Source organism: Podarcis filfolensis (assembly GCF_964270895.1).
Source record: "Podarcis filfolensis genome assembly, chromosome: 16".
Taxonomy (NCBI): domain Eukaryota; kingdom Metazoa; phylum Chordata; class Lepidosauria; order Squamata; family Lacertidae; genus Podarcis; species Podarcis filfolensis.
The window spans coordinates 37,536,378-37,563,014 of NC_139620.1; the positions used below are offsets into that span (position 1 = coordinate 37,536,378).

General features: G+C 41.4%; 2 protein-coding genes and 1 long non-coding RNA gene across 3 annotated transcripts in view; 2 read left to right on the forward strand and 1 right to left on the reverse strand.

Annotated features, from left to right (window-relative positions):
• LOC310751270 (vomeronasal type-2 receptor 26-like) overlaps nucleotides 1–26,637 on the reverse strand; it is a 249,162-nt gene that overhangs the window by 203,610 nt on the left and 18,915 nt on the right. The window lies entirely within an intron of this gene.
• Nucleotides 1–26,637, forward strand: part of LOC310751424 — a 226,988-nt gene that overhangs the window by 72,215 nt on the left and 128,136 nt on the right. The window lies entirely within an intron of this gene.
• Nucleotides 14,089–25,218, forward strand: LOC310750924 (vomeronasal type-2 receptor 26-like; the record flags this gene model as incomplete). Its single annotated transcript, XM_083589321.1, has 7 exons — nucleotides 14,089–14,168; nucleotides 15,638–15,784; nucleotides 16,936–17,227; nucleotides 20,571–21,437; nucleotides 21,841–22,068; nucleotides 22,662–22,788; nucleotides 24,317–25,218. The coding sequence occupies 7 exons, from the start codon at nucleotides 14,089–14,091 to the stop codon at nucleotides 25,216–25,218; spliced, it is 2,643 nt and encodes an 880-aa protein (XP_083445447.1).

A 26,637-nucleotide genomic window follows, 5' to 3' on the forward strand; every position in this document is an offset into this window, starting at 1 on the left:
TCATTTGCAATATAGTGGAATATATTACCATTCTATACTTTCAAACCGGAACTCTAAAGAAGATCTACTACTTACCTCATGTATGATGGGAGAATAACTTGTTGGACATGGGTTATACTTAAACAATTTGCTTATTATGAAAAAGAATGTCTACATTAACCTTATAATTTGTATTCTTAATAACAATACCTCATTTTTAAAAATCCAATGGTCCCACCTGATTAAAAGCTCTGTGCCATGTGATGGCTTCCTCATCCATGCTGAAGTCTGCATTTTGTGAATCTTGTGGAACTACCTTTCCTACTTTCACTCGGGAGAAGGTTTGGTTTGGAAAAGTAACCCAGTTAATAATATCAAATCCACCTGCTAATTCCCCCTTCTCATCAAAGGACACTAAGTCACCAGCACTGTTGTTGAAGGAGATACTCCTCAAGAACGAGTGCAGCTAGGCAGAAGAAAACAAAGGCAAAGTTTTAAAAGGAGAGCTTTTATGGATTATAGAAAGGAGAAAGTATCAATCCACATATTTCACACAATGGAAAGTAGTCAAAAACTGTGCAGTCTACAACATTTGGAGAACATAAGTATTTCTAACAACTACAGGTGGCTGGCCACTTGGGTGAGGGTTCAGCTCTGGGGTCCGTGTGCAAAGGCAAAATGGTGCCATGTCAGGAAGCCCTGGAACTGCCCCTCCTGCAAGGTGGGTGGGTGGGCAGGGAGAAGGGGGCAAAGAAATGGAGAGAAGCTCATGGTGGGTTTTCCCTGCTCACCATTTGTTTCCCTGCTCACCATCATAAAGTGACCTTAACTTGCAGGCTCACTATAATCAATGAACATGACTGGAAGCAAGTTAAAAAACAGACCAGGTAATTACATTTGAAAATAGCCCTATATGGTCCTCTTTAGTGCAGAAACAAATGCAGCTTCTAGGAAATAGTTGCTGTTGATAGACAGAATGAGTGGGCAGTCATGGGTAGAAACAAACCTTAATATTTTCAAATGTTTTCTTAATTCTTTATAATACCCTTTCTCTTGCTCAACCTAGCACATTTATTAAGTGGATAATGAAACAGGTCTAGTTTCAGAACCATTTTTATATGGAATGGAGCATGGTGCTCAGCATCTATACAGGGGTGTTCCCCCCCCCCCCAGTACTCATATTGCAATTTAACTGGGGTGCTGAGAGACAAAAATCAGTGGTTTGTGCCCTGTCAAATGGTGAGATAATGCCCGGGGAAGGTTCTGGGGAGGCTCTTCCTAGATACCATCTTTCTGAAATTAACACCTTATGGGGCCCAATTTAACATGCCTCCTTCTTCACCACTCCTGTTATATCAGAATCAGAAACACATACGACAGCAGGTCATTCTGCAACTCCTCCCACGACACTGTCAAGTTCCACAAAAAGGTGACATTTCTGTGGGAGAAACTGCAACAGGAGATGCTTCCACATGCAACTCCTGCAACTATTCCTGCAACTGGAAGGGAAGAACAGGCCCTATCTTGATTGTGGCTCCTTCAGCTTGAAGGAAAAGGAAAACAGTTAAGTATTGAAAAGAATGTGGTGCTCCTAGAATGGTATACAACGGATGAGCAGGTTAAATCAGTGATGATTAAATGGGCAAAAGATTTAGGGCATGATATACAAATGGCAGATTGGGCAGAGACTTTGGAAAGAGATCTGAAATTCACAGCTTGTTGTACAGTGAAAGAAAACTATATGAAAATGATGTACTGGTGCTGTTTGACTCCTAGTAAGTTAGGGTTAGGATTAGTTCAAATACCTGCTGGAAATGTAAATAAGAAGTGGGTACCATTTACCATATGTGGTGGCCTTGTAAAAAAACAAAATCATTTTGGGAAATGGTATATAATGAATTGAGGGGGAAATGGGGGGGGGGGACTTTTGTTAAAAAACCCAGAAGCTTTTTTATTAGGAATTATATGTACTGAGATCCCAAAAGAACAGAAAAGACTATTTATGTATGCAACAACAGCTGCAAGGATGTTATTAGCCCATAAATGTAAAGATACAACAATAACGACCAAGGAAGAATGGCAAGCCAAAATGCTAGATTATGCCAAAATGTCAAAATTAACTGCGAGACTTAGGAACCAAAAGAAAAGGACTTTTAAAAAGAATGGGGGAAATATGCCTAAGAGATTATTGTAAGCAAATCCAAATATTAGCTGGACTCTACAAATCACTTGTAAAGTAAAGAGGTTCATTGTTAATTTAGATAAATGGAAATTGGGCAGAATGTATTGATATGTAGTTTTTCCAAAAAAATTAATAATAATGGAAGGACCCATGAAAGGGAGGGAGAGTGTAATGAGATTCAGAGAATCTAATGAAATGAGTATATAAATGTTGTTGATATAAACTTGTGTCTGTAAAAACCAAAAAAATATTTCAAAAAGAAAAGGAAAAAGAAAGAAAAGAATGTGGGAATTGTTAATGCTGGAAGAGGGTGTGTGTGTGTGTGTGCGTGCGTGTGTGCTTGTGTGTTCATTCTATGGACTGTGTGTCATCACCAATTAAATTAGCCCCAATAAAAGATTTATCCTGAATAGGAAATCTTACCTGCCAAGGTTGCAGTTTTGAAGGATCAAGCTCACCTCTGCCTGCCACCATTCTGCGTTTTGACCTGGATGAGTGCATCTGATGTAAAGAATGTGCAATGGCATAAACCGCATTATAGATGCTGTAACTTTGGCCAGTCATGGTCATTTCAAAGATATGCCCAGGAAGGCTCTCCAGACTCTCATGGCCAGTGCAGGTCTTTGTGTTTTCATTGCTCTCATTGGAAGCAGAAAATAAACAGTTGAATGCCTGTTGCCAAAAAGCATGGAGGAACCCATCTCCATTTGGAGAGTTGGGGTTCAGGGTCTGAAGGAATTCTTTAAACCCCTGGACTTCCTCTGTGTGAACTGCAAAAGACAGGGCACCATCAAAGGCTTGTATATCATAATACCTTTGCATTGTTTCTGAAGAGAAAGCCCACTGGGCTGTAAAAATCCACACGGTGCCTGTAGACTTCTCGGCAACATCTTCAGCTACTGAATAGAAATATTGCATCCATTTCACAACTGCAATGGTCTGAGGTTCTGCACACAGAACCAAAATGTTGACTTCTGAGGCCATCAGGAAAGAGGACTTGGCCCGAAAGAGTTCCAAGAAACTGAAATTATCTAAACCCTGAGATATGGCTGGTAGTTTTTCATTGAAAGCTGAACAGACTCCATGCTGGGGAAGCATTGGCACTAAGGTTTGCATAAAGGTCTCCCCATTTTCATCATCAGATGCCACAATTCCTACCCATGTCCACTGGAAATATAGAAGTAGCATGACAATCCCTTCATATTGATATTTCTCATTGGGCACCGTTCGGTAAAATGTCTGGGGCTGCAACTCTGGGCTTCTCACTGGAGCTAATACGCAGTAAGCAATCTGGAGGAAGAAATCAATCCCACAAGAATTAGAGAGTTAGAGCAAACGGTTATGGTTCATCCCAAGTATCTGCTTGAAGAACAAACCCATGAGAATTTCTCGACTCCATTTATGGATGCATGTTGATTTCACAAGAACATTACGCATATCTCCAGCAGTTGGTGGTGAGGAGGAGGAGCAAGGTTTCTCTGACCTCTTGCAGCTGGCCTTGTGCAGCTTCCTGGCAGCAGGAGGAAGACTCCTGCTGCTGCATTTGTGCTGTTCCAACCTCCCTGCTGCTTCCCAGCGACACATGGAAGATGAAGTCAGGTAAACACCAAAGCCCCTCCACTCCCACCACTACTGCATGGACACTGAAATATTACTAAAAAAAAAACAAGGAAAGCGACAGACTTTTGTATCATTTATATATTTTTTTCTTTCTCATTTCCTTTTTCAGAAAGATGAACAAAAGCAAAAAGTATTAAAAACCAGGGAGATAACTATTGGACCCAAGGCAGAAGAGCTTCACAGCCCCCACACTTACTATACCTGTGGAATCTTGTAGACGCCTAAGATAGTAGCTATGTGGAGGGAGATGTCAAAGTCAAGTCCCCCAATAATTGCTATCGTGTTTTTCTTCTTCTCACATTTGAAGTTGGGGACAATCCTTTCTGTGATGGACAGAAGTTTCAGGGTGTTCTGATAAGTCATCCTTGCATTTGTGTAGCTATCATAGACATGGAACCCAAAGGTCATATTCGGTACGATATTAGGGTGCTCTTTTATTTCTTTTACAGCAAACACCAGGGAGAGAGTATTCTGGTAGTACTTCAATACTTCACTAAAAAAGAGTTATAGTGTATGTCAGAGGTATTTTCCTACTCTTGCTCTTAAGCACGGTGGTAACCTCCTGAATCACATGCACTTTAACTCCTTATTTCCTTTCAGCAACCAACGGACACTCACTGGATGAGAAATTCCCAAGTCAGAAATTCTGACTGGTGCCTCTCAGTAAGTGTTTGTGTAGGTGGGGAGTAGTGACCAGAGCACATCAGATGGGTCAGATCTATTCTTTCACAGTAACTGAGTTTCCATCTTTCCCTCATTCAAATAAAATTGAGGCTGTACAAAATATACTGTAGCCAATGTTAGTCATACTCAGAGAAGGCCCATTAGGATTAATAGATCAGACTAAATTAGGTTTATTAATTTCAGTGGGTCTACTCTGCAAATAACTGAGTATCGATACCTTTTTTTTTTACTCAATAGGGTTTACATTGTATAGCAGAGACTATAATCCAAATTCTATGTTATTCATATGTCACATTCATCTGTGACGGTCAGATTAAATGATAGTGATCGTGAATATGAAGATAAAGCTTTGCTGCAAAGAAAAACCGGATGTTAATGGTGTGAAAGGAAACAGAGAGGGAGGATGAGGATGAAGTTGGGAGAAAGTGGTGAGAGCCATGGGATGAGGTGATGAGAAAGCAAAACAGGCAGAAGATAGAAACCCCAAGAAGCAGAATAAAGCAACAAAGAAGTTAGTGCTTGGTGCTTGGTGTAGGTGGGGAGTAGAAACCAGAGCACATCAGATGGTACATGATATATTTTTTCACGGTAACTGAGTTTCCCTCCTTCCCTCCTTCAAATAAAATTGTGGTTGTACAAAAAAATACTGTAGCCCATGTTAGTCACACTCAGAGAAGGGCCAATATGATTAATAGATCAGATTAATTTAGATGTAATAATTTCATTGGGCCTCCTCTGCATTTTCCTTACTTTGTTTTGCAAAAACAAGTTTGCAACTGCTTTTTTGTTTTATTTCCCTATATGGTTTGCATTGTATAACAGAGAATATAATCCAAAATCTATGCTATTCATGTGTCACAGCATCTGTGACTGTCAGATTAAATGATAGGACTTCCGGTTAAAATGGCATCCGAGGCAGCAGGTGGTGGGGGTGGCGAGGAAACTATCCCAGCCCACTTTGTGCTAATCCAACTGAACTCTTGTGGCCAGCCACTCTACCTGCCTGCCTCCTCCTGGCTTGGAGGAAATTCCCTGTTAATGAGTTTGCTCACTACACCTAGCTCCATTTGCCTGTCACTGAGATTAAAGGGTAGTGATTGTGAAAATGAGGAACAAGCTCTGCTGCAAAGGAAAACCAGATATTAATGGTGTGAAAGGAAACACAGAGGGAGGTTGAGGATGAAGTTGGGAGAAAGCGGTGAGAGCCATGGGATCAGGTGATGAGAAAGCAGAACAGGCAGAATATAGAAACATCAAGAAGTGGAATCAAGCAATGAAGAAGCCAAGATCACAATGTAAAGAGAAGAAAATATATGTTTAACATTCCTACTGGAAGAAAGTCACATGGAAATGTGTTCTGAGGACACCATTGTATGTTTGGTGTAATTGTAGCATACATGAGCTCACCAAGAGTACACTATGAAGGATATGGGTTTTTCCTTACAAAAGTTCATCTATAAGCTTTGTGTTTGGGTGCTCATGGAAATCGATTTCTTCAAATACAAAGCCAAAATAATTAGCAATTCCTCCAATGATTAGGTCCCCTCTCTGATAATTCTGGTATGGAAGCTGAAAAGGCTCCATCATGGTGCATCCAGCAGAGTGTTCCTTGCTCTCAGTTGGAGGCAACTGTAGCCACAGGAAGAGAAGAATCTGCAGCAGAAATGTTCCAACCATCTTGGGGCCAACAGGGATGTTGAAAGTCATATTTGTATCTCATCCTCCATAAACTGCATTGCAAGAATTTCCATTTAATGGTTCTGGGTTATTTTGATAAATGGGGAAATCCAAAGATCTGATCCATGAAAACCTGCATGTTAAGAATTTCTCATGTGGGCTCTGAATGACACAGGATTAATTTTATATACACTTTCACACTTTGACATTGGTTGTGTTCATGGCCTGATAAAATGTACATGGGGTTTGGCAAGATGGATGATAAAACCCAGCCATTTGAGATAATTACTGGTTATTGAGCTCTGTGACTTACAGTAAGATCAAAATAATAATGCACATTTGTTACTGAGTAGTGCTCTTGTAATTGCGAGTGCCACAGGCAAGCAAGCAGTCCAGATGCAAACTGGTGCCCTGAAGGGGCCTTCCTAGTTTTCCCAACACTCTTCCTCAATCGCACCTGCACCATTTCCCACAACTGTACATGTGTCACCAATGGAAACATGATATTCAGGATTTTGGACCACAGGGATGTTTCCTTGTCCACATTAAGGGAAGGGAGAAAATAGTTAAATTAATACAGGTTCCAGTTGCAGGTGCAATACAGAATCTTACATTTCCTTACAGAAATGGTTAGTGTATGCAGACATCTGTTTTTCTAAACACTTCAGAAATCTCATATTGCATGAGCTAACAGCTGAGACTGACAGTTATTCTATATAAAAATATAGATAAATGCATAGGGAAGTAAAAAAATAAAATCCTTTTGTAATCTTAGAGTTGGAGAGCAATGTGAGGTACCCAGCAGGTGACAATGAAGGCTTAAATGCAGTGGTACAACTTGAAACATACAATACATGTGGTTGTGGCATGTGGAAAGGGAAAGGGCAGTAAGGTCATGAAATCGACAGAGTGACTGACAGAGACAAGCTGAAGGTTAAGTTCCAATATTTACCTTTTTATAGGGTGGGGTAGATAATATATAAGATCCTTCCTGAGTTTTCAGTGTTACCCCTCAGTGGGAGAATGGTCTCCCTGGGAAGGGCCTGGGTTTTGCCCCTTTGGGGTGTGTCTTTGGGGCTGTCACAATGAACTCCTGAACTTCAGAATTCACCACTGCACCACTGGTCAAGAGAATAAGAGTCTGTATGGTGTTTGTGTGAGATATAAGAATTTTTTGGAAAGAAAAACATTGTTATGGCTATCCCCCATCAAAGCAAATGCCCTAAAGAAAATTAATATAGAAGGGAAATGGGGCACTTATAGAGATATATTGACTTCTGCTGGTGCTTGTTTTAAACTTAAAAAATTAGAAGACATCGAGAACCAAGTACAAGACTGTGAGTAGGCCCAGTGAGACCCAACAGGACCTGCTGCCGCCGCAGAAAGATCCAGTGGGGCCTGCCAAGGGTCGGCCCCTCAAGATGGCGGGGAGCTCAGCCCCATCCCAGTATATTTGGGGTAGGGGCTGAGGTGTCCTCAAAGTCATAGAGTTGCGTGGCAATTCCCGCCCCCCACCAGTTAGAATAAATAAAGACACCGGACACCAGAATTTAAGGTTAATGGGCAACAAATGGCCACAACTTTATTGATTACAGGTAAGAGTGGTATTGGCTTTAGGCATTGGTCCTATCAGACTATCTGGGATAAAACTGGTAGAGGTTAACACCGACAGGGGGAGCCCCTGAGATGCACATCCCTAAGCGCTCCCCAAGGGGTCACCGCTCGGGAGCGTGCTTTAGGCCCTAGCCTCCATAGGTTTCGGACGAGGCCATGCCCCCCGGAATCCTTTATCAGACCACCCCTAAATATTTGGGGGAGGTGATGGCGCTCCTCCCCCCGTTTCATCAGCACAATAATACCCCTACCAGGTAGGCGAAAAAACCAAATGGCTTTAAAAACCATGCCAATTAGCCAAGTGGAAAAACTCCTACCAGGCCCCTTGCGGCGACCAACCGAGGTCCATAGCAAAGTCAGAGGGAAAACCTAGAGGAACCTAGAGGGTGGGTGGGTGGGAAACTGGAGCTGAAATGAAGAGGAAAAGGGGCATTCTTGGGCCGGGCCATCCTTAAATGCCCCAGATATCTCCGCCCCCGCAGCCAGCCGATTGGCTGGCTCGGGGTATGACGCAGCCCGAGGATTCCCCTGATCACGCAGGGCTGCAGCCAGCCCCGCGTGGATGTTGGTGGGCGTGAGCCCGCAACCCCCACCCTCCTGATGTCGGGAGTGGCTTTGGCACCTATGTTTCTATGATATTAAGGGTTATGTGTGCTATATATAAATCATCAGGTGAAGTTTTTCATGAAGATACTGCAATACTTGAAGGTCAAGATACAGCTAAAAGAAGAGAACATGGGGCACAGAAGAAGAAAAAGATGGTAATCCTACTAGGTGATAGTGTGTAAATCTGCGCCTTACCCCAAAGAGGAAGGAACTCATATGTTCAGTGATGATGACCTAGATAAAGGCATGGGATAATATTGCAGTTGTGTACTCAAGATCACATAGCACAGAGTGTTAACTTCTTAAAACCACCTTGCAATTATGGTGTCAAAAGGGTGTGATTGTGCAACTATGTTGATCTAGGAGGAGGTGGTCCTTCAAAAATCCCTGTCCTGTTCTGCTTAGAACATTAAATATCATTACCCAGGCAGGCCCAATATGTGGCCCATGAAAGCAGCAAAATAACCAGACTGTACAATAGTGATGGGATAAAATCAGGACAAATCTTTGTTGGCAGCAGCAGGCAGGGCAAGGGTTGGCATGGCATTGGGTCCCAGGATCAGTTCATCATTCCACAAGCCCCGTGTTGATGGAATGGATCCGCTGGGTTTGGATCACTCCAAACGGGAGTCGGCCAGTGTTGAACCTTGCCGTGGTGCAGGCCAAGCAAGCAAGGTCTCCCTTGAGGACCAGGGTGCAGGTTCCAACCAGGCAGATACCGAAACCACGCTTGGGTTTGTCATGGTCAATCCTCTCCTCAGGCCCCTTAGGGGGGACCCTCTATACTACGTTGATGCAGACCAATGCCATTTCCAACCTCATGCAACAATGTTCTTCCGCCTATCAACGGAAAGGCATAATTTCACTGAGGGAAAGAAAAAAAAAAAAAGCCAATCATCTTTGGAGAAAAGAAAATCCCCAGTACATTTCCGAGCACAATTCAAAGTGTTGGTGCTGACCTTGAAAGTCCTAAATGGCCTTGGTCCAGTAGACCTGAAGGAGCATCTCCAGCCCCATCGTTCTGCCTGGACACTGAGGTCCAGCACCAAGGGCCTTCTGGCAGTTCCCTTGCTGCGAGAAGCCAAGTTACAGGGAACCAGGCAGAGGGCCTTCTCAGTAGTGGCACCCGCCCTGTGGAACACCTTCCCACCAGATGTCAAAGAGAAAAATAACTACCAAACTTTTAGAAGAGATCTGAGGGCAGCCCTGTTTAGGGAAGCTTTAATGTTTTATATGTTATTGTATTTTAGTATTTTGTTGGAAGCCGCCCAAAGTGCCTGGGGAAACCCAGCCAGATGGGCGGGGTATAAATTATTATTATTATTATTATTATTATTATTATTATTATTATTATTATTATCTTTCTGGCCCTGTCAACCAATGACTCAAAATTGCCCAGTGAAGGCTCTAACCTGAGGGTGGGCAAGCGGGAAGCTCTGAAAGCTCCAGGGGGAAAAGCCTTATATAGGCCTGCCCTCCCCTCTGCAGCAAGGGCTTATGGGACAGCTTTTTCCCCATTATCCCATCACACAGAGATGATACTGAGGAAAACCTTGCCCAGGATTTTGCTGCACTCTATGGGCCACAACACTTCTGGGCACGGAGCGGGGCTTATGGATACTTTGAATTGTGCGTGCAAATGTCCTGGCAGCCACTAAAATAGCTTGAGTGGCAGAGCCGCATTCTTCAGATCACTGGCACTGGGCAACAGCCTGGCTGCAGCATCCCAGCCTAGAAGAAGTTTCCCAGTACTTTTCAGAGACAGACCCACGTTCATGGATGAGTCCAAACCTAGTGTTCAAATTCTAAGCATTTCGTTGTGATGGGATTCACATAGGATATTTGCCTTGTTAAGTGAGAGACAGTTTGTGTCTGTTGATCAGCTCTGCCTGAGTGTTTCTGGGCCCAGCTAGATATTTGCTTGTTGATATCATTAAACTAAAGTGTGGCAGACAGCAGATGAGAGACAAGAGCAGGTTTCTCTCTTTCTTCCTGACTGTCAGCTGCTTGCCGAAGTTTGCTTCATAATTAGAATCCTGGCTGACAAGTTTAATTGGGCTTTCTGCTGTGAAAATTACAGCTAATTGCAGAGCCTTGTCTTGGTTTGCTGCCCATTTGGGACTTGGCACAAGGTGGGAAGCACAGCGTCCAGGTAAACACAGGTCACAGTTAATACCACGTAAAAGTCAAAGTGTTGTTTACAATGCAGGACTGAAAACTGTATAGCAAACGCTATTTTAAGGTTAGTTGTAATACTGAATAATCAGGAATAATGATGATCTGTGAAAATTGCACCTGTATGTAGCATATGCGATGGCTGTAAGGGCTCTCCATCAATTATCTCTAATTGCAGGGTCTTGACACAGTGTTTGCCGTTGAGAGAAGCCCCTAGAGAGTTCGCTCCAAATGACAAGAACAGCATTCAGTTATACAGGTTTACACTAGTGCACAGACCAAGGCAGAACTGAACTTTAGAGGGCTGATTTAACGCAGATCAGAAAGTTTTATGAAACGCTGCCCAAGCAGTTCACTCTTTCTTGCAATCCAGCTAGGCCACTCCTATTTATGTGCCAAAGTCCAAAGTCATGTGCCATGAAATGTTTAATTCTGTCCCTTTAATGCGTCAGGTCAAGAGTGAGGAAAACACAGCCCCAGGGTCCAAACAGGACTCTCTCTGGTCTCAGGCCACAAAGCCCATGGGCCCTGATTCACAGGCTGTATCCGTTGCTAGTTGAACTCAGAGTAAACCCAGTCAAATAAATGAGCATGATTATGTTGAGTGCATTAATTTCAGTGGGGCTAAGCAGACCTACTAGCATTAGATACCTGCATTAGATAGCATTAGATATATACTTGAGTTCTGATCATGCCTCTTCCTTGTCTGAATGGACAATAGAGAGGGGTGCTTGTAGGAACTGGCCTACTCTACAAAGGTAAAAGTCACACCCACGGTTCCACTCACTTATCCCTCTGGCTTGTCTGCTATTGGAGGGTTGTGTGATGAGCCCTGCAGAACGGACCCTCTGGGACACTCCAAACCACCACCATGCCGCTGACCCCCACTCAGGCCCACCATCACCCCTCCTCTGCCTTTACTTTTGCCCATGGCATGACAATTTTCCACCTTCCCATTTCGACTCTCTGGCATAATCTAGCAATTCTAAAATATAGATGCACTTTTACTCTCGCAAGATTGAATGTCATGCCCTCAGCTGGACTTGAGCATAGCTGTCAACTTTTCCCTTTTCTTGCGAGGAATCCTATTTGGAATAAGGGAATTTCCCATAAAAAGGGGGGGGGAGTTAACAGCTATGGACTTGAGGGACGATTCCAAAAGATTCCACACAAAAAAATGCTTATGTCCCTGTGGAGATGGCAGTACGAATCGGTGGCGCATGCCCTTCTGCTTGCACTCTTTATAAAGACTTGAGGAATGAGGTTATCACCCCTCTTTTATTGCCCATTCCTGGTCGCCCAGCCATTACCACAGTGTCCTTTCTCTTGGCATATCAAGATGAGCAGGTGACAGCAAAGGCTGCAAGGTTTTTAGCTGGGGCAATTAGAATAAGATCCACTATTTGACTATTGATTCAAAACCCTAAAATGTATTTTATATAATTGACTTTTTATTTCTATTCTTTGCATATTGTATTGTTGTTTTATTGCTATGGCCGATGGCTGACGCAAATAAAGATTCATTCATTCATTCATTCATTCATTCATTCATTCATTCATTCATTCAACTTTGCTGGCTGGGCTTTCTCCCCACCTCATCCTGGAATAAGAAGCCAGGGCGGCTTCTGTCAATCAGTGATGTCTTGTTCAAATCAGGACAATTGGTGTGTGTGACAGGATTCAGCTTGGATGGGCAGGCTTAGTTGGAGCAGGAGAAGCACATTGTAGGAAGTTAGTTTGGAGGTGATGAGGGAGCTCTCCTTCCCACCCCAACATCAGCTGACTTGCAGGGAGTTTCATTGTACTTGGTCACGTCTTGCCTCCCTCTTCCTACTGAGAACTGGCTGGCGTTGCCAAACGCTGCAGAAAGTAAGATTAAACTCTGCCTGCATTAGCTGATGGGGGAGGTTGCAATCCTGCTTGGTTTTGGGGTGCCAGTGAGTCCCACCTGGGAACTGGCTGGCTCCTCCAAATACTGCAGGAAGCATCACACACACACACACTGCACCAGCTGATGTGCAAGGCATTCAATCTGCTTGGTTCAGATGTGCCAGTGAGTTCCCAGGGAGAACGAGATGATGCACCCGAACCCTACAGAAAGGAAGAATGAAGTGCACACCAGCGGATGGTGGGGGAGTGTTTGTTTGTTTGTTTGCTTGCTTGCTTGCTTGTTTGCTTGTTTGTTTGTTATTTGATTTACATACTGACTTTTATCCAAATATCCCATGGTAGTGTAGAACATTAAGAACACATTTTATGGAGCATCAGTAATAAAAACATAATAAAAAGAGTAACAACAGACAGTATAATAATACAATAATAACAGCCCCCCTCTGCACAGCTTTAACAAGAAATAGATTATTTAATGGGCAAAGGCCTAGTAAAGAGGAATATTTTTGCCAGGTGTCTAAAGACATGTACTGATGGTGCCAAATTCAGTTGACTCCATCTCATGTTGGCCTTGTACTCACATAAAGAATGAGGCAACACTTCGATTTTGAGGATTTATTTCAACAACCAATTTTATTCTATAAAATTAAAACTTCTGTTATGTGAACTAATTCCCAACAGTGCCTGATCCTATAGGAGCATCATACCTATGCCTCAGATTTTGGGCAAGCTGAGGGGCAAAAACAAAATTAACTAGATTGACTTTGCCAAGAGAATTATGATCATCTCTTCCCAGCACAGAGGTTTTGAGACACTGAGTGGATGAACGGGTCAGATTATGGGAAATATTCAGAGGTGCTTTTGGGGGTTTTTTTAAATGAGGGTATGGATTCTGTCCATCTTAAATGCCTTGAGTTACTGTAGGTAAATGTATTTATCTTCTCATACTGGGAAATAAGGCCCTCTTCTTATTCACTAAGCTGATTGCATGTTTACAGAGATGTAAGAAGATCCAGATTATTATCAACTGAATGAACCAACCTCTTTCCAAGGGTTTGTTTTTCACTGACAAAGCTGAGCAGACATGTCTGCCCACTAAAATGAAATATCACTCAACTCCAGAGCTCGATCACGCTTAGAGGCTGAATTTGTCTCTCCAACTCTTACATCACAGAATGCAGGCCAAATTTCTGCCTTCAGTAAACAGATGTCAAATGAAATAAAGACATGTAATGATGGTGCCAGACGAGCCTCTCTGTGAAGAGTATTCCACAGTAGGGGAGCCACCACAGCTCAGGCCCATACTTGAAAAACTAAGAGAGCCATTGGCAACTGGACTGAATTACCGAAGGCCCAAATACGTATTTTCGGTGACCTCAGAAAATCAGCCTGTTCCTTGTTCCCAGACATGTACACAGAAGTCAAATTCTGAGTGTAAGCTACTTGGGCTAGACTTTTTCAAATTGCTAATGATGCATGCTGCAGAATGATAGTACTGTGGTACCTTGGTTTAAGAACAGCTTGGTACTGTGGTACCTTGTTTGCCAAACTTAATCCGTTCCGGAAGTCTATTCGACTCCCAGAACCATTCAAAAACCAAGGCACGGTTTCCAATTGCCTGCAGGAGCTGCAGGAGCTTCTTGCACTCACTCATGGAACCCATGTCGGACGTTGGACTTCCAAAGAACGTTCAAAAACTGGAACACTTGCATCCAGGTTTTGAGCGTTTGGGAGTCAAAACGTACGAGTACCAAGGCATTTGAGAACCAAGGTACAACTGTAATGTATAAGTTTTTTTTTTAAAAAAAAAAGGCTTGGGGCATGCTGGTTTTTACTTTTCCCAGACATGTACACAGAAGTCCAATTCTGACTGTAAGCTGCTTGGGCTGGGCTCTGTTCCTAATTGCTAGGTTTGGACGCTGCAGAATGATAATACAGTGGTACTTTGGTTTAAGAACAGCTTAGTTTATGAACAACTTGGATTAAGAACGCTGCAAACCCAGAAGTAGGTGTTTTGGTTTGTTCACTTTGCCTTGGAAGCAGAACATGTTCCGCTTCCTGTTGAGTGTGTTCCATTTGTAAATTGAGTTTCTCCCGCTGTATGGGAAAGCAAGCCTTGGTTTAAGAACGCTTTGGTTTAAGAACGGACTTCCAGAATGGATTAAGTTTGTAAACCAAGGTACCACTGTACTGCATAAGTAAAAAAAAAAAAAAGCTCAACAACTTTTGGGGTGTCCTGGTTTTTACTTTGAGAAATATGGCACCCCTAATATCAATTTGTTATTGATAACAATATGGGGGCCAACAATACTGGGAAGGGATGTGATGAAGGAGATGAACCCATCTTCCGGGTGGGGGACAGGATGGGACGGGACTGAATCTCACGTACTCTCGGACTTGACTCTACGTTTAAACCCAGACCTTCATTTTCTGCCAACTAAAAATGATCTCTGGGAAAACATAACTCTTGCTCAGGACTAAGCAATGCTGCCTACTTATTATCTCTCAAGGAAGACAACAATAGTTGTACAATTCAGGGGGGAGAGGCTTTAGCAATTTGGTCAGGCATGTTGCAACTGCAAATACGAAGAACACACTGAGGAATTATTTCCATCATTGTCAAAATTGCTGGCTTCCATCCTCTTACATAGTAGATATACACATTCTGTTTGGATTAAAAAACAATAGCATCTTTAAAAAGGCATAACAACTTGCTAATGTTCAGAGCGATGTCTAGGCACAGCCAGGGTTCTGCCAGTCTTTTGTATCATCATTCTTCTTTTACATGTTTGGATATGCTTCGGTGCAGTCATCAATTGCAAGGAACATTATTTTTGTGAAATGTGAACTTCCTTGACTAGGCATGGTTTAGCACATGGTTTAGCACATAGTTTAGCATATTGTTTAACTGTAATGCTGCTTCACCATAATGTACTGTCTGGTCTTTGGAGTAACTGGCATGGGTATAACTACTGACACATGAAGAACCATTTTTAACTCAAAGACCAAAGCGCTGGTGCATAGATTACCTAACAGCCCCCTATTCAAAGGATACTTTAGCCAAACTGATAACATCCACATATAAGGCTGTAGTGGAAACATGGGAATCTACATTGGGAGGGGAAGATTTCTCAGCAGGATCCTCCTGGTGCTGTTTCTGCTGTTACTTCTGCTCCACACTATATGCAAGGCACATTCTATTAACTGCAGCATTTATGATGATCCTCTTCCTATTGCTCACGAATTTTACCAGCCAGGAGACCTAGTAATTGGTGAGATGGTTTCGCAAGTCATATACTTCTCTAATATCCAGTCTTTCAGGGAACAGCCTTCACAGATACTGATTGATGAACCTATGTAAGGCATTATTTATTCCCCTTCTATCCGTGTATAATATAATCAGACTGAAATGATTGAAAACGCATCATTACGCATTACTGTGATTCATATTTTGATGTTCTTCTTCATGGAAACCCAATAAAATTTTAAGGGTGGGGTTAAGCATTCTTTAGTATTATGGAAGAGGTATGAGGTACTCAACCTCAGCATGACAAGATGAGGGGCAAGGGTGGATATGGGTAGACAGAGAGACAGAGACAGGAAGCCCCCAATTTACACGAGGGTCACGTTCCGGAAATCACGCCAAAAGCCAGCTTTGTATATAGTCAATATAAATCGGGTTCAATGGCAGATGGGATTTCCATAGTCTTTTTCCCCAGACATGCACCCCCTTTGGATTAATTTTTTATTGTTTTGCCAGGCATGTAAAGCTGAATACAGATTGTGGGTTTACTGTATTCATTTCTCTTATTAACTGTTTCTACTGCTAAGTTTTCCCTTGCAAGCCCCACTAAAATAGACTGTTCTGTGCTGCTTTTCATGATATAGTAAACCTTCTACAGCATTTTCACATGGTGGATCATGCCTTGTCACTGCCCCACTATTTCTGTTCTGTCCACACTTTGTTCCTTCTCAGCCTTGAGGGATGTGAGTTTATGTCCATGTGCACCTTCTGATTCCTCTCTATGGAACACAATTCCTACTATTTTCTGTCTCTCCTCACTTTTGCAGTGCAGCACTTTCTCCCCTTGCTTTTGCCTCAGATTGCTCCACTTTTGCTCTCTGAGTGCTCCATTTTCTGCTCCACTGCTCAGGTGAAGTTCAGAGCCTAGAAAAGTATTCAGAGATGAAATTTCATTATTCAGTTATATGTACTTCTGGCAGGCATACATCTCACAACATCTCATGGTGAAGTAAGCAGTCAGCAAGGGAAGGGATCGGAGGCTCTGTGGCCTCAGGTGATGTTCTCTATGGCTTTCTTGCACCTATGGGCACTGTGTTGGGAAGGCCACACCTATTGACTTTCAACTGCTTGTTTTTACTGGTACAAAGAGTAACTCCCTTAAATGCAGGAAGCATTTCTTCCTCTTCTTCCTCTTCTTCCTCTTCTTCCTCTTCTTCCCCTTCTTCCCCTTCTTCATTTCAGTCCAGTTGTAATTTTATTACAGCTCCGTGCCAAAGAACTACCAGCACATCCTGGCCTTAGCATTTGCTGTCAAAGAAATCAATGAGAATCCCAAAGTCTTATCCAACATCTCTCTAGGGTTCCGCGTCCTCAATAGCTACTACACTGCAAGGATGACCTACAAGGCCACGCTCAACCTGCTTTCCACACAGCATAGATTTGTCCCCAACTTCAAGTGTCACAAGTGGAACAATCTGATAGCTCTCATTGGAGGATGCATCTCTGAAATTTCTGCCAATATGGCCACCATTTCAGCAACCCACAAGATTCCACAGGTAAATCGGGAGCATGGGTGTATGGGAAATACTATCTTGATTTTGATAAAGTTTTTTTTAAAAAAAATAGTCTTTATTAAAGTTTCAAAGAGATTACAAAAATAGAAAAAAGGAAAAGAAAAAATAAAAAGAAACCAAAAAAAATACAAAATACAGAACAATAAAAAACAATTAGAAACAGATCAGTCTTTCCATGTCTTATCTTTCATTTGCTTATTTCTTTGACCTCCTCATACCTCCCTTTTTTGTATTCTAGTTCAATAGTTGTTTCAGCAAGTCCTTACCCTTTTTACTTTTATCTTAATATTTTATCTTAATATATTATAACTTTACATTTTCACCTATTATCAATCCATTTTTACATACTCCTTTATGACATTATTGCTAAAACCACATAACTTCATTCCAGCATCCCTCTAACATTCCTTAATTTTGCAGTGTTTCTGTAAATAGTCTTTAAATTTCTTCCAATCTTCTTCTACCGACTCTTCTCCCTGGTCTCGGATTCTGCCAGTCATTTCCGCCAGTTCCATGTAATCCATCACTTTCATCTGCCATTCTTCCCGGGTGGGTAGATCTTGTGTCTTCCAATACTTTGCGATGAGTATTCTTGCTGCTGTTGTTGCATACATAAAGAAAGTTCTATTCTTCTTTAGCACCAATTGGCCGACCATGCCCAGGAGAAAGGCCTCTGGTTTCTTCAGGAATGTATATTTAAGTACCTTTTTCATTTCATTATAGATCATCTCCCAGAAAGCCTTAATCCTTGGGCACGTCCACCAAAGGTGAAAGAATGTACCTTCATTTTCTTTACATTTCCAACACTTATTATCGGGCAGATGGTATATTTTTGCAAGCTTGACTGGTGTCATGTACCACCTGTATATCATTTTCATAATATTCTCTCTTAAGGCATTGCATGCCGTAAATTTCATACCTGTGGTCCATAACTTTTCCCAGTCAGCGAACATAATGTTATGTCCAACATCTTGTGCCCATTTTATCATAGCAGATTTCACTATTTCATCCTGAGTATTCCATTTCAACAGCAAGTTATACATTCTTGATAGTATCTTAGTTTTGGGATCTAACAGTTCTGTTTCCAGTTTTGATTTTTCCACCTGGAAGCCAACTTTCTTATCTAGATTGTAAGCCTCCCTTATTTGATAATAATGAAGCCAATCTCGCACTTTATCTTTTAGTTTCTCAAAGCTCTGGAATTTCAATTTATCTCCTTCTTGTTCCAAAATCTCCCAATATTTCGGCCATTTGGGCTCCATATTGAGCTTTTTCTGAGCCTTCGCTTCCATCGGTGACAACCACCTTGGGGTTTTACTTTCAAGTAGATCTTTATATCTTATCCAGACATTAAACAACACTTTCCTAACAATATGGGTTTTAAATGCTTTATGTGCTTTGACCTTATCATACCACAAATATGCATGCCAACCAAATACATTATTAAAACCTACTAGATCCAAAATGTCTGTGTTCTCAAGAAGCAGCCATTCTTTCAGCCAGCAAAATGCTGCTGATTCATAATAGAGTTTAAGGTCTGGCAGGGCAAATCCACCCCTTTCCTTTGCATCAGTTAGTATTTTAAATTTTATTCTGGGCTTCTTGCCCTGCCAGACAAATCTAGAAATATCTCTCTGCCACTTCTTGAAACAGTCCATTTTATCCAAAATTTGCAATGATTGAAACAGAAACAACATTCTTGGCAATACATTCATTTTTATAGCGGCAATACGGCCTAGCAAGGAAAGCTTCAGGTTTGACCATATTTCTAAGTCCTTTTTCACCTCTGACCAGCATTTTTCATAGTTATCTTTAAATAAATTCACATTCTTAGCAGTCATATTAACCCCCAGGTATTTTACTTTCTTAACCAGCGTTAGACCTGTCTCCTTCTGAAACCTCTCTTTCTCAATCGCAGTTAGATTTTTCTCTAAAACCTTAGTTTTAAATTTGTTCAGCTTAAATCCTGCAACCTGACCAGATTCTTGAATCAGTTCAAGTACTCTTTTGGTACTAGCTTCTGGCTCCTGTAATGTCAATACTAGATCATCTGCAAATGCTTTCAATTTGTACTGTTTAGCTCCAACTTGTATACCTTTGACCAATTGGTCCCTTCTGATCATATTTAGGAGAACCTCCAGGACCGAAATAAAGAGCAATGGGGAAATTGGGCAACCTTGTCGTGTCCCTTTCTCTATCTTAAGTTCCTCCGTAACCACATTATTAACAATTAGTTTGGCCTTTTGTTCTGAATAAATTGCACCTATACCATTTCCAAAACCTTGACCAACCCCCATCCCCTGAAGATTCTTCTTCATGAAACTCCAAGAAATGTTGTCAAAAGCTTTCTCCGCGTCTACAAATATCAAGACTGCTTTAGTGTTAATGTTCACTTGTAATTTTTCTAAAATATTAATTATATTTCTCGTATTATCAGACAAGTGTCTGCCCGGGAGAAAGCCTGCTTGGTCTTTATGTATCTCTTCCACTAGTACTTTTTTTAATCTTTTAGCCAAAATGTCTGCAAAAATTTTGTAATCCACATTAAGCAAAGATATGGGGCGGTAATTCTTAAGTTGTGTCTTCTCAGAATCAGTCTTCAGTATAAGTGTAATGTAAGTTTCCTTCCACGACTCTGGTGCTTTTCCCCCCTCCAAAATTCCATTACAAACTTCCTTTAGTGGTTGAATTATCCAATCTTTCAAGAATGTATAATATCTTGAAGTTAAAGTTAAAGTTTGATTTTGATAAAGTTTTGACAAGGTTCCTGCAAAGTTTTATTCAGGAGGGCAGTTTGGATTAGGATTAACCAAGCAGTGCTGAGAGCCAATAGTCCAGAAAACTTGAGTATTTGTAAATTGAAGTGGAATGGAATTATTGTTCCTAGGATGTAAAGGATTTGAGTTTCTATGGTTTCTTTCTTTTTCTTTACTAGACCTAATACACAACTGAAAACACATAATGTAAGCAATGGCTGACAGAACTGTGCAACTTTAGTCCAGAGAGGAAATGACTAAGGAGGTTAATGTAGTACTCTAAAATACATTAATGGCTGTTATAGAAGAGAGGAAATATTTGTTGTCTACTACTCTATAGGGCTGGACTAGATATTTTTAAAACATTAGGAGAAACATTAAGAAATTATCAATAATGAAGCAGATTATTGGCTAATCTTCCACATTGTTTTCCCTAATTTGAAGTTTTCTTCTTTAAGAACCTATGCAGACATTTATTGGGAAAGCTATGTCTCTGAAGTACCTGTGAAATCTATAGTTTTGCAGTCTCTCATAATCCATAAAAAAGCCCCTCATACACTCTATTTTAGCTCACATATGGATCCTTTTTGGCGATACAGGATGCAAACAAGCTGTTCCCATTTTTATACCAGATGGTCCCAAATGAAGCCAAACAGCACACAGGAATTGTGCAATTACTTGAGCATTTCAGATGGACATGGATTGTACTTTGTGCTGTGGATGATGACAAAGGGGACCAGTTTCTACAGACAATTTTACCACTACTCTTTGAGCATGGCATCTGCTATGATTTCATAGTAAGATTAGAAAAATGGAATTATCTGGATGAGATGATACGCTTGGCCTTACAGCACTGGGAAAGTTATGCAATTGTGTTTGAGACAAAAGCTAATGTATTTGTGGTTTATGGGGAACCTCCATCCTTCCAGGTTTTGAGAGTATTATCCTTTATAGTACCTGTAATGGGATGGCCACCTCTGGGTAAAGTGTGGGTTGCTACATCTCACTGGGATTTTGATTCAGTGTCTATTCAGAAAGACTGGGAAATACAGATGTTCCATGGTACTCTCTCCTTCACAGTCCACTCAAGTCAGCCATTAGGGTTCCAGAAGTTCATTCAGACGATAAGACCCTTCTGGCACAAAGAGGATGTATTCATCCAGGATGTCTGGGAACAGACTTTCACCTGCTCCCTGAAAGCATCTAATGGACAGGAGGTGGAGGCTGAGCAGAAAGACCCCTGCACTTTGGAGGAGAAACTGGAGAACCTTCCTGGGGTTTTGTATGAAAAACAGATGACTGGTCACAGCTACAATGTCTACAAAGCTGTCTATGCTGTGGCACATGCTTTGAACTCCATATACAAATCCAGCTCCAAACATAACAGATTGGCAAGAGGAGAGAGATTTGCCTTTCTGAATGTGCAACCATGGCAGGTAAAGACAACTCTGAACTTCTTTGCTTTGCCTTCAGCTGCCACTGATCTCCTGGCTTTTCGCCTCACCAGTCCCAATGAGCTCCAGCCGTGTCTGGTGGCAAGAGCCACAGATATTAGCCTGCCTGACCTGGTGCACATTTACTCAGAGTCAACATCATTGTCATGCTAGCTTGCCAAATACCCACAATAGGAACCCAACTACCGATCTGGTTTGCTAGACATTTTCAATCAATGTATCCCCTCTATAGACTGTTCTTTATGTAATTAATTTCATGTTGATAATAATAATAATAATAATAATAATAATAATAATAGACAAGTAGAAATACTCCATCACCATATATACTGCTTTAAGAAGTTATTCATGTCATTAATTCCATGTAAATATTTCAATATTCTAGGTCCATCCCTTTCTGAAGGGCCTTGTATTCAACATCAGCACTGGAGATATGGTGCACTTTGATGAACATGGAGAACTGGTTGAAGGTTTTGACGTTACCAATTGGATCACTTTCCCCAATGGCTCACTGACTAGGTTGAAAGTTGGACGACTGGAGCCTCAGGTTCCAGCAGGCAAAGAGTTAACCATCAATGATGAGCAAATTGTGTGGCATCCATGTTTTAATCAGGTGAATTATAACTGCAAACTCTTGACTCCAAAAAAGGAGAATGTTCCCTTCTGGGCTCCTCACCCAGTTCTTGAGGTGCCCTATTGTAGATCTTATGCTTTATGATCCTTGACCACATAAATTGACCTCATGAATCAAATCTTAACATAAAGCAAGGAGTTATTTTTGCCATCTATGCCATTTAATTTCTTTATGAAAAAAGTTATCACATAAGTTATCACAAAGCATTGGAAAATAAAATATTTTATTTTGCTAAAATGTCACAGAATATCATTACTTCATGTAGTGATTTCTGGAAGGAAAAAAGATGGACCTTGCTCTTATCTTCAAGATATCTTTATCTTATTTCTACAACTTCATATTTTGGGGGGTTTGGAAATCGCATTGTCTTTCCTATGATCTGCTTTCAGGCTGAGTCTTAGACTGATCAAACCAGGAGATGAAGTTGGGAATTGGTAACAAATGGGCGACAGAGGAGCTGAGCCAACTGGTTCATCCTCAGTCTCTCTGCCCCTCACATGAGTCTAATCACATGGAGGTGAAGGACTGAAAAGGGCTAATCTGTTGTTGCTCATCTGTATGATTTTGCACAGGCGCTGCCCCTTTCTGTGTGCAATGACAACTGCAACCCTGGCTTCAGTAGAAAAAAGAAGGAAGGAGAGAAGTTTTGCTGCTATGATTGTGCTCCGTGTCCAGAAGGAATGATCTCTAGTCAGAAAGGTGGGAGGCAGGAATTCCCATGACCTAATTTATGGGATTTAATATATATATAAATAGGCTATTTATTACCTTTGTTTGGAGAATGCTGATGAATGCAGAGCAGTCTAATACTAAAGGGATTTTCAGGAACAATTATCTTGTTGTTGATTTGCTGTCATTTTTTTTTAAAAGGTCAAAGTTATTGGGCTTTTATAGGATTTTTAAAGGATCTTAAAACAACAACAACCCCCTACTTGCCATACGTTCAGGTTTCTCCAGGCATTTTGCCTATTCAGCAACAATCTGCCTGGACGCCATTCAGCAGCCCAATTCCCAGATGTGTCAGGGAAAACCCGGACGTATGGCAGCCCTACATTAGACCGATCACAATTTTGCCGCCTACACAACTCATGGGACATTGTGAGGATAAAGTGGAGGGAACCAAATGTGCCACTAGCAGTTCCTTGGATATAAATGTAATAACTAAATGTAGATGAATGAATGGATGGATGATTAGAAGTCTATTTGAGATGGGAAAATGAGCAAAGTGCCCCTCGGTTGCCAGCAATTTCCCAAGAAACGAGGAGGTCCTCTCCTGGTTCCAGCTAACTCTAAAGCCCGGGTAAGAAACCTTTTGCATCCTCAGGGCCTCATCCTGTTCTGTGCAACCTTCTAGGAGTAGTTGGTGGGTCCTGAGGCAAAAGTGGAGGGAGCAACTAATGTGAGTTTTAACTTGTACCGTGGGCTACTTTCTATACACACGTCTTTCAATCCTTCAACTAGACACCAAGAGCCAGGCAAATCAGCTAGACACTAAATACTAACTAGACTGACTAATCCATGCATCCATTAGAGCTAGGTTTCTGCCTTCCAACTGGACCAGCCCATTATTATTCTATGGGCCATCTGAAATTGTGTCTTTCTTCATAGATCAGGTATTGTAAATACAAGAGAAAATACAGGATGCCATATACTGTATTTTTTGCTCTATAAGACTCACTTTTTCCCTCCTAAAAAGTAAGGAGAAATGTGTGTGCGTCTTATGGAGCGAATGCAGGCTGCGCAGCTATCACAGAAGCCAGAACAGCAAGAGGGATTACTGCTTTCATTGCGTACCGATCCCTCTTGCTGTTCTGGCTTCTGAGATTCAGAATTCCCCCCCCCCCTTGTTTTCCTCCTCCAAAAACTAGGTGAGTCTTGTGGTCTGGTGCGTCTTATAGAGCGAAAAATACGGTAATTCATTCTTTTCTAACCACTTTCTGAATCAGCTACTGGTCCACTAGTTCAAAAACCATCCAAAATGCAGTCTCACTTACTTTCAAAGTAAGTGAAAGATTATAAGATTCATTATTATAAATTATAAGATTCAAATTATAAGATTTTGTGAAAGAACTGCAAGAACACAGAAATAGACATCCTCAAACCTTCTTGTGGCTGATTGCTTTTGACTGGCATTACCTAGTGTAAAGGCGTTCTTCAACAGCTGTTTGTGTTTAGATAGATGTTGGTCAGCCCTTTGAAATACTTAAGCACCTCTTCCCTTTTTCAGACATAGACGCTTGTGTCAATTGTCCAGAGGACCAATATCCCAACATGGATCAAACTCAGTGTGTTCCCAGGATTGTGAGCTTCCTCTCTTACAAAGAAAATCTGGGGATCATCTTAGTGGTGTTGGCTATTTCTCTCTCTCTCATCACAACTTTAGTACTTGGCATTTTCCTGAAGCACAAGGATACTCCCATAGTCAAAGCCAACAACCGGACCCTCACCTACATCCTTCTCATCTCCCTCCTCCTTTGCTTCCTGTGCTCCTTGCTTTTCATTGGACAGCCTGGAAGGGTGATCTGTCTTCTCCGACAAATGGCTTTTGGCCTTGTTTTCTCTTTGGCCATTTCCACTGTGTTGGCAAAGACGGTCACTGTGGTTGTGGCATTTATGGCCACCAAACCAGGATCCAGCATAAGGAAATGGGTGGGGAAAGGCCTGACCAATTCTATTGTCCTCTTCTGCTGCTTCATCCAAGCTGCCATTTGTGCTCTTTGGTTAAGTACTTCTCCACCATTTCCTGATAAGGACACACATTCAGTGATTGGGGAAATCATACTTGAATGTAACGAGGGTTCAGCTTCCATGTTTTACTCTGTCTTAGGCTACATGGGCTCCCTGGCCACTGCCAGCTTCATAGTAGCTTTCTTTTCTAGGAAACTCCCTGACAGTGTCAATGAAGCCAAATTTATCACTTTCAGCATGTTGGTGTTTTGCAGTGTTTGGTTGTCCTTTGTGCCAACCTACTTGAGCACCAAAGGGAAATATATGGTGGCTGTGGAGATCTTCTCCATCTTGGCCTCCAGTGCTGGATTACTGGGTTGCATCTTTTCCCCCAAATGCTACATTATTGTGCTAAGGCCTGAGCTGAACAGCAGGGAGCAAATGATGAGGAAGAAAAAATAAATTAAAATACAGATTAATCTCTTTATTTGACTCTTACTCATATTTCATCAGATATGACAGTAATAGAAATGCCATTGGAATTGCGGTATGAGTGTTTGATGCATTCCCTCCCCAAATTCAGTTGACCCCATCTCATGTTGGCCTTGTACTCACATAAAGAATGAGGCATGACTTCGTTTTTGAGGATTTATTTCAACAGCTAATTTTATTGTATAAAACTAAAACATCTTTTATGTGAACTAATTCCCAACCATTCCTGATCCTATATGAGCATAAAACCTATGCCTCAAATTTTGAGCAAGCTGAGGGGCAAAACCAAAATTAACTAGATTGACTGTGCCACGCGAATTATGATCATCTCTTCCCAGCACTGAGGTTTTGAGACACTGGGTGGTATAATGGGCCAGATTATGGGAAATATTCCAAGAGGTGCTTTTGGTTTTGGGGGTTTTATTTAAAATTAGGGTATGGATTCTGTCCATTTTAAATGCCCCCCCATCTTGAGTTCCTGTAGGTAAATGTATTTATCTTCTCATACTGAGAAATTAGATCCTCTTCTTGTTCACTAAGCTGATTGCATGTTTAAGGAGATGTAAGACGATCCAGATTATCACAAGGTTTCAGCTGAATAAACCAACCTCTTTCCAGGGATTTGTTTTTCACTGAGGGGAGCAGACATGTCTGCCCACTGAAATGAAATATCACTCAACTCCAGAGCTCGATCACACTTAGAGGCTGATTTTGCCTCTCTAAGTCTTACATCATAGAATCCATACCAAATTTCTGCCCTTAGTAAACAGATCTTGAAATCAAAAGGGCATCAATTTCTCAATTGACTAATCCAATATATGTAAAGAAATGTTCCCTGTATCTTGCATTTTCCATTGATCTGGTTAGTGGAGAATGCATATGGGAGAAATTATAGCAAACAGGTGTACAAGGTGGGTGGCTGTATTTAATTATAAAGATGCAACAAGACTTCTGTAAAAGTTCATGTAGCACACTCTTTGGAATGGTCAAGTAGTACTCCAGCTTTTGGGTGTGGGTGACAAAAATGTTATCAGGCTCTATTGTTTAATGTGAATGTAAACAATATTAGTATCACCTCATACTGTACATTTGTAGACCAGTATATCTGAGGGATAGACCAGTTTCACTCTTGCTGTATGGTGAAGAAGTAGTTCTTATGTCTTCCTCACAAGTGACTGGTGTGGTATAAGAGATTTTATATCTTGTCATTCATCCAGATGTTTAATGTTGGTAAAAAACAGAGTATGATTTCTAGAAAACATCAGTGACAACATATGAATGGAATCAAATTGCCCAAATAAAGTTTGTTAAGGGAAGCCCTGTTCAGGGGAAGTTTTTAAGGTCTGATGTCATATTGTGTTTTAATTTGTTGAAAGCCGCCCACTTTTG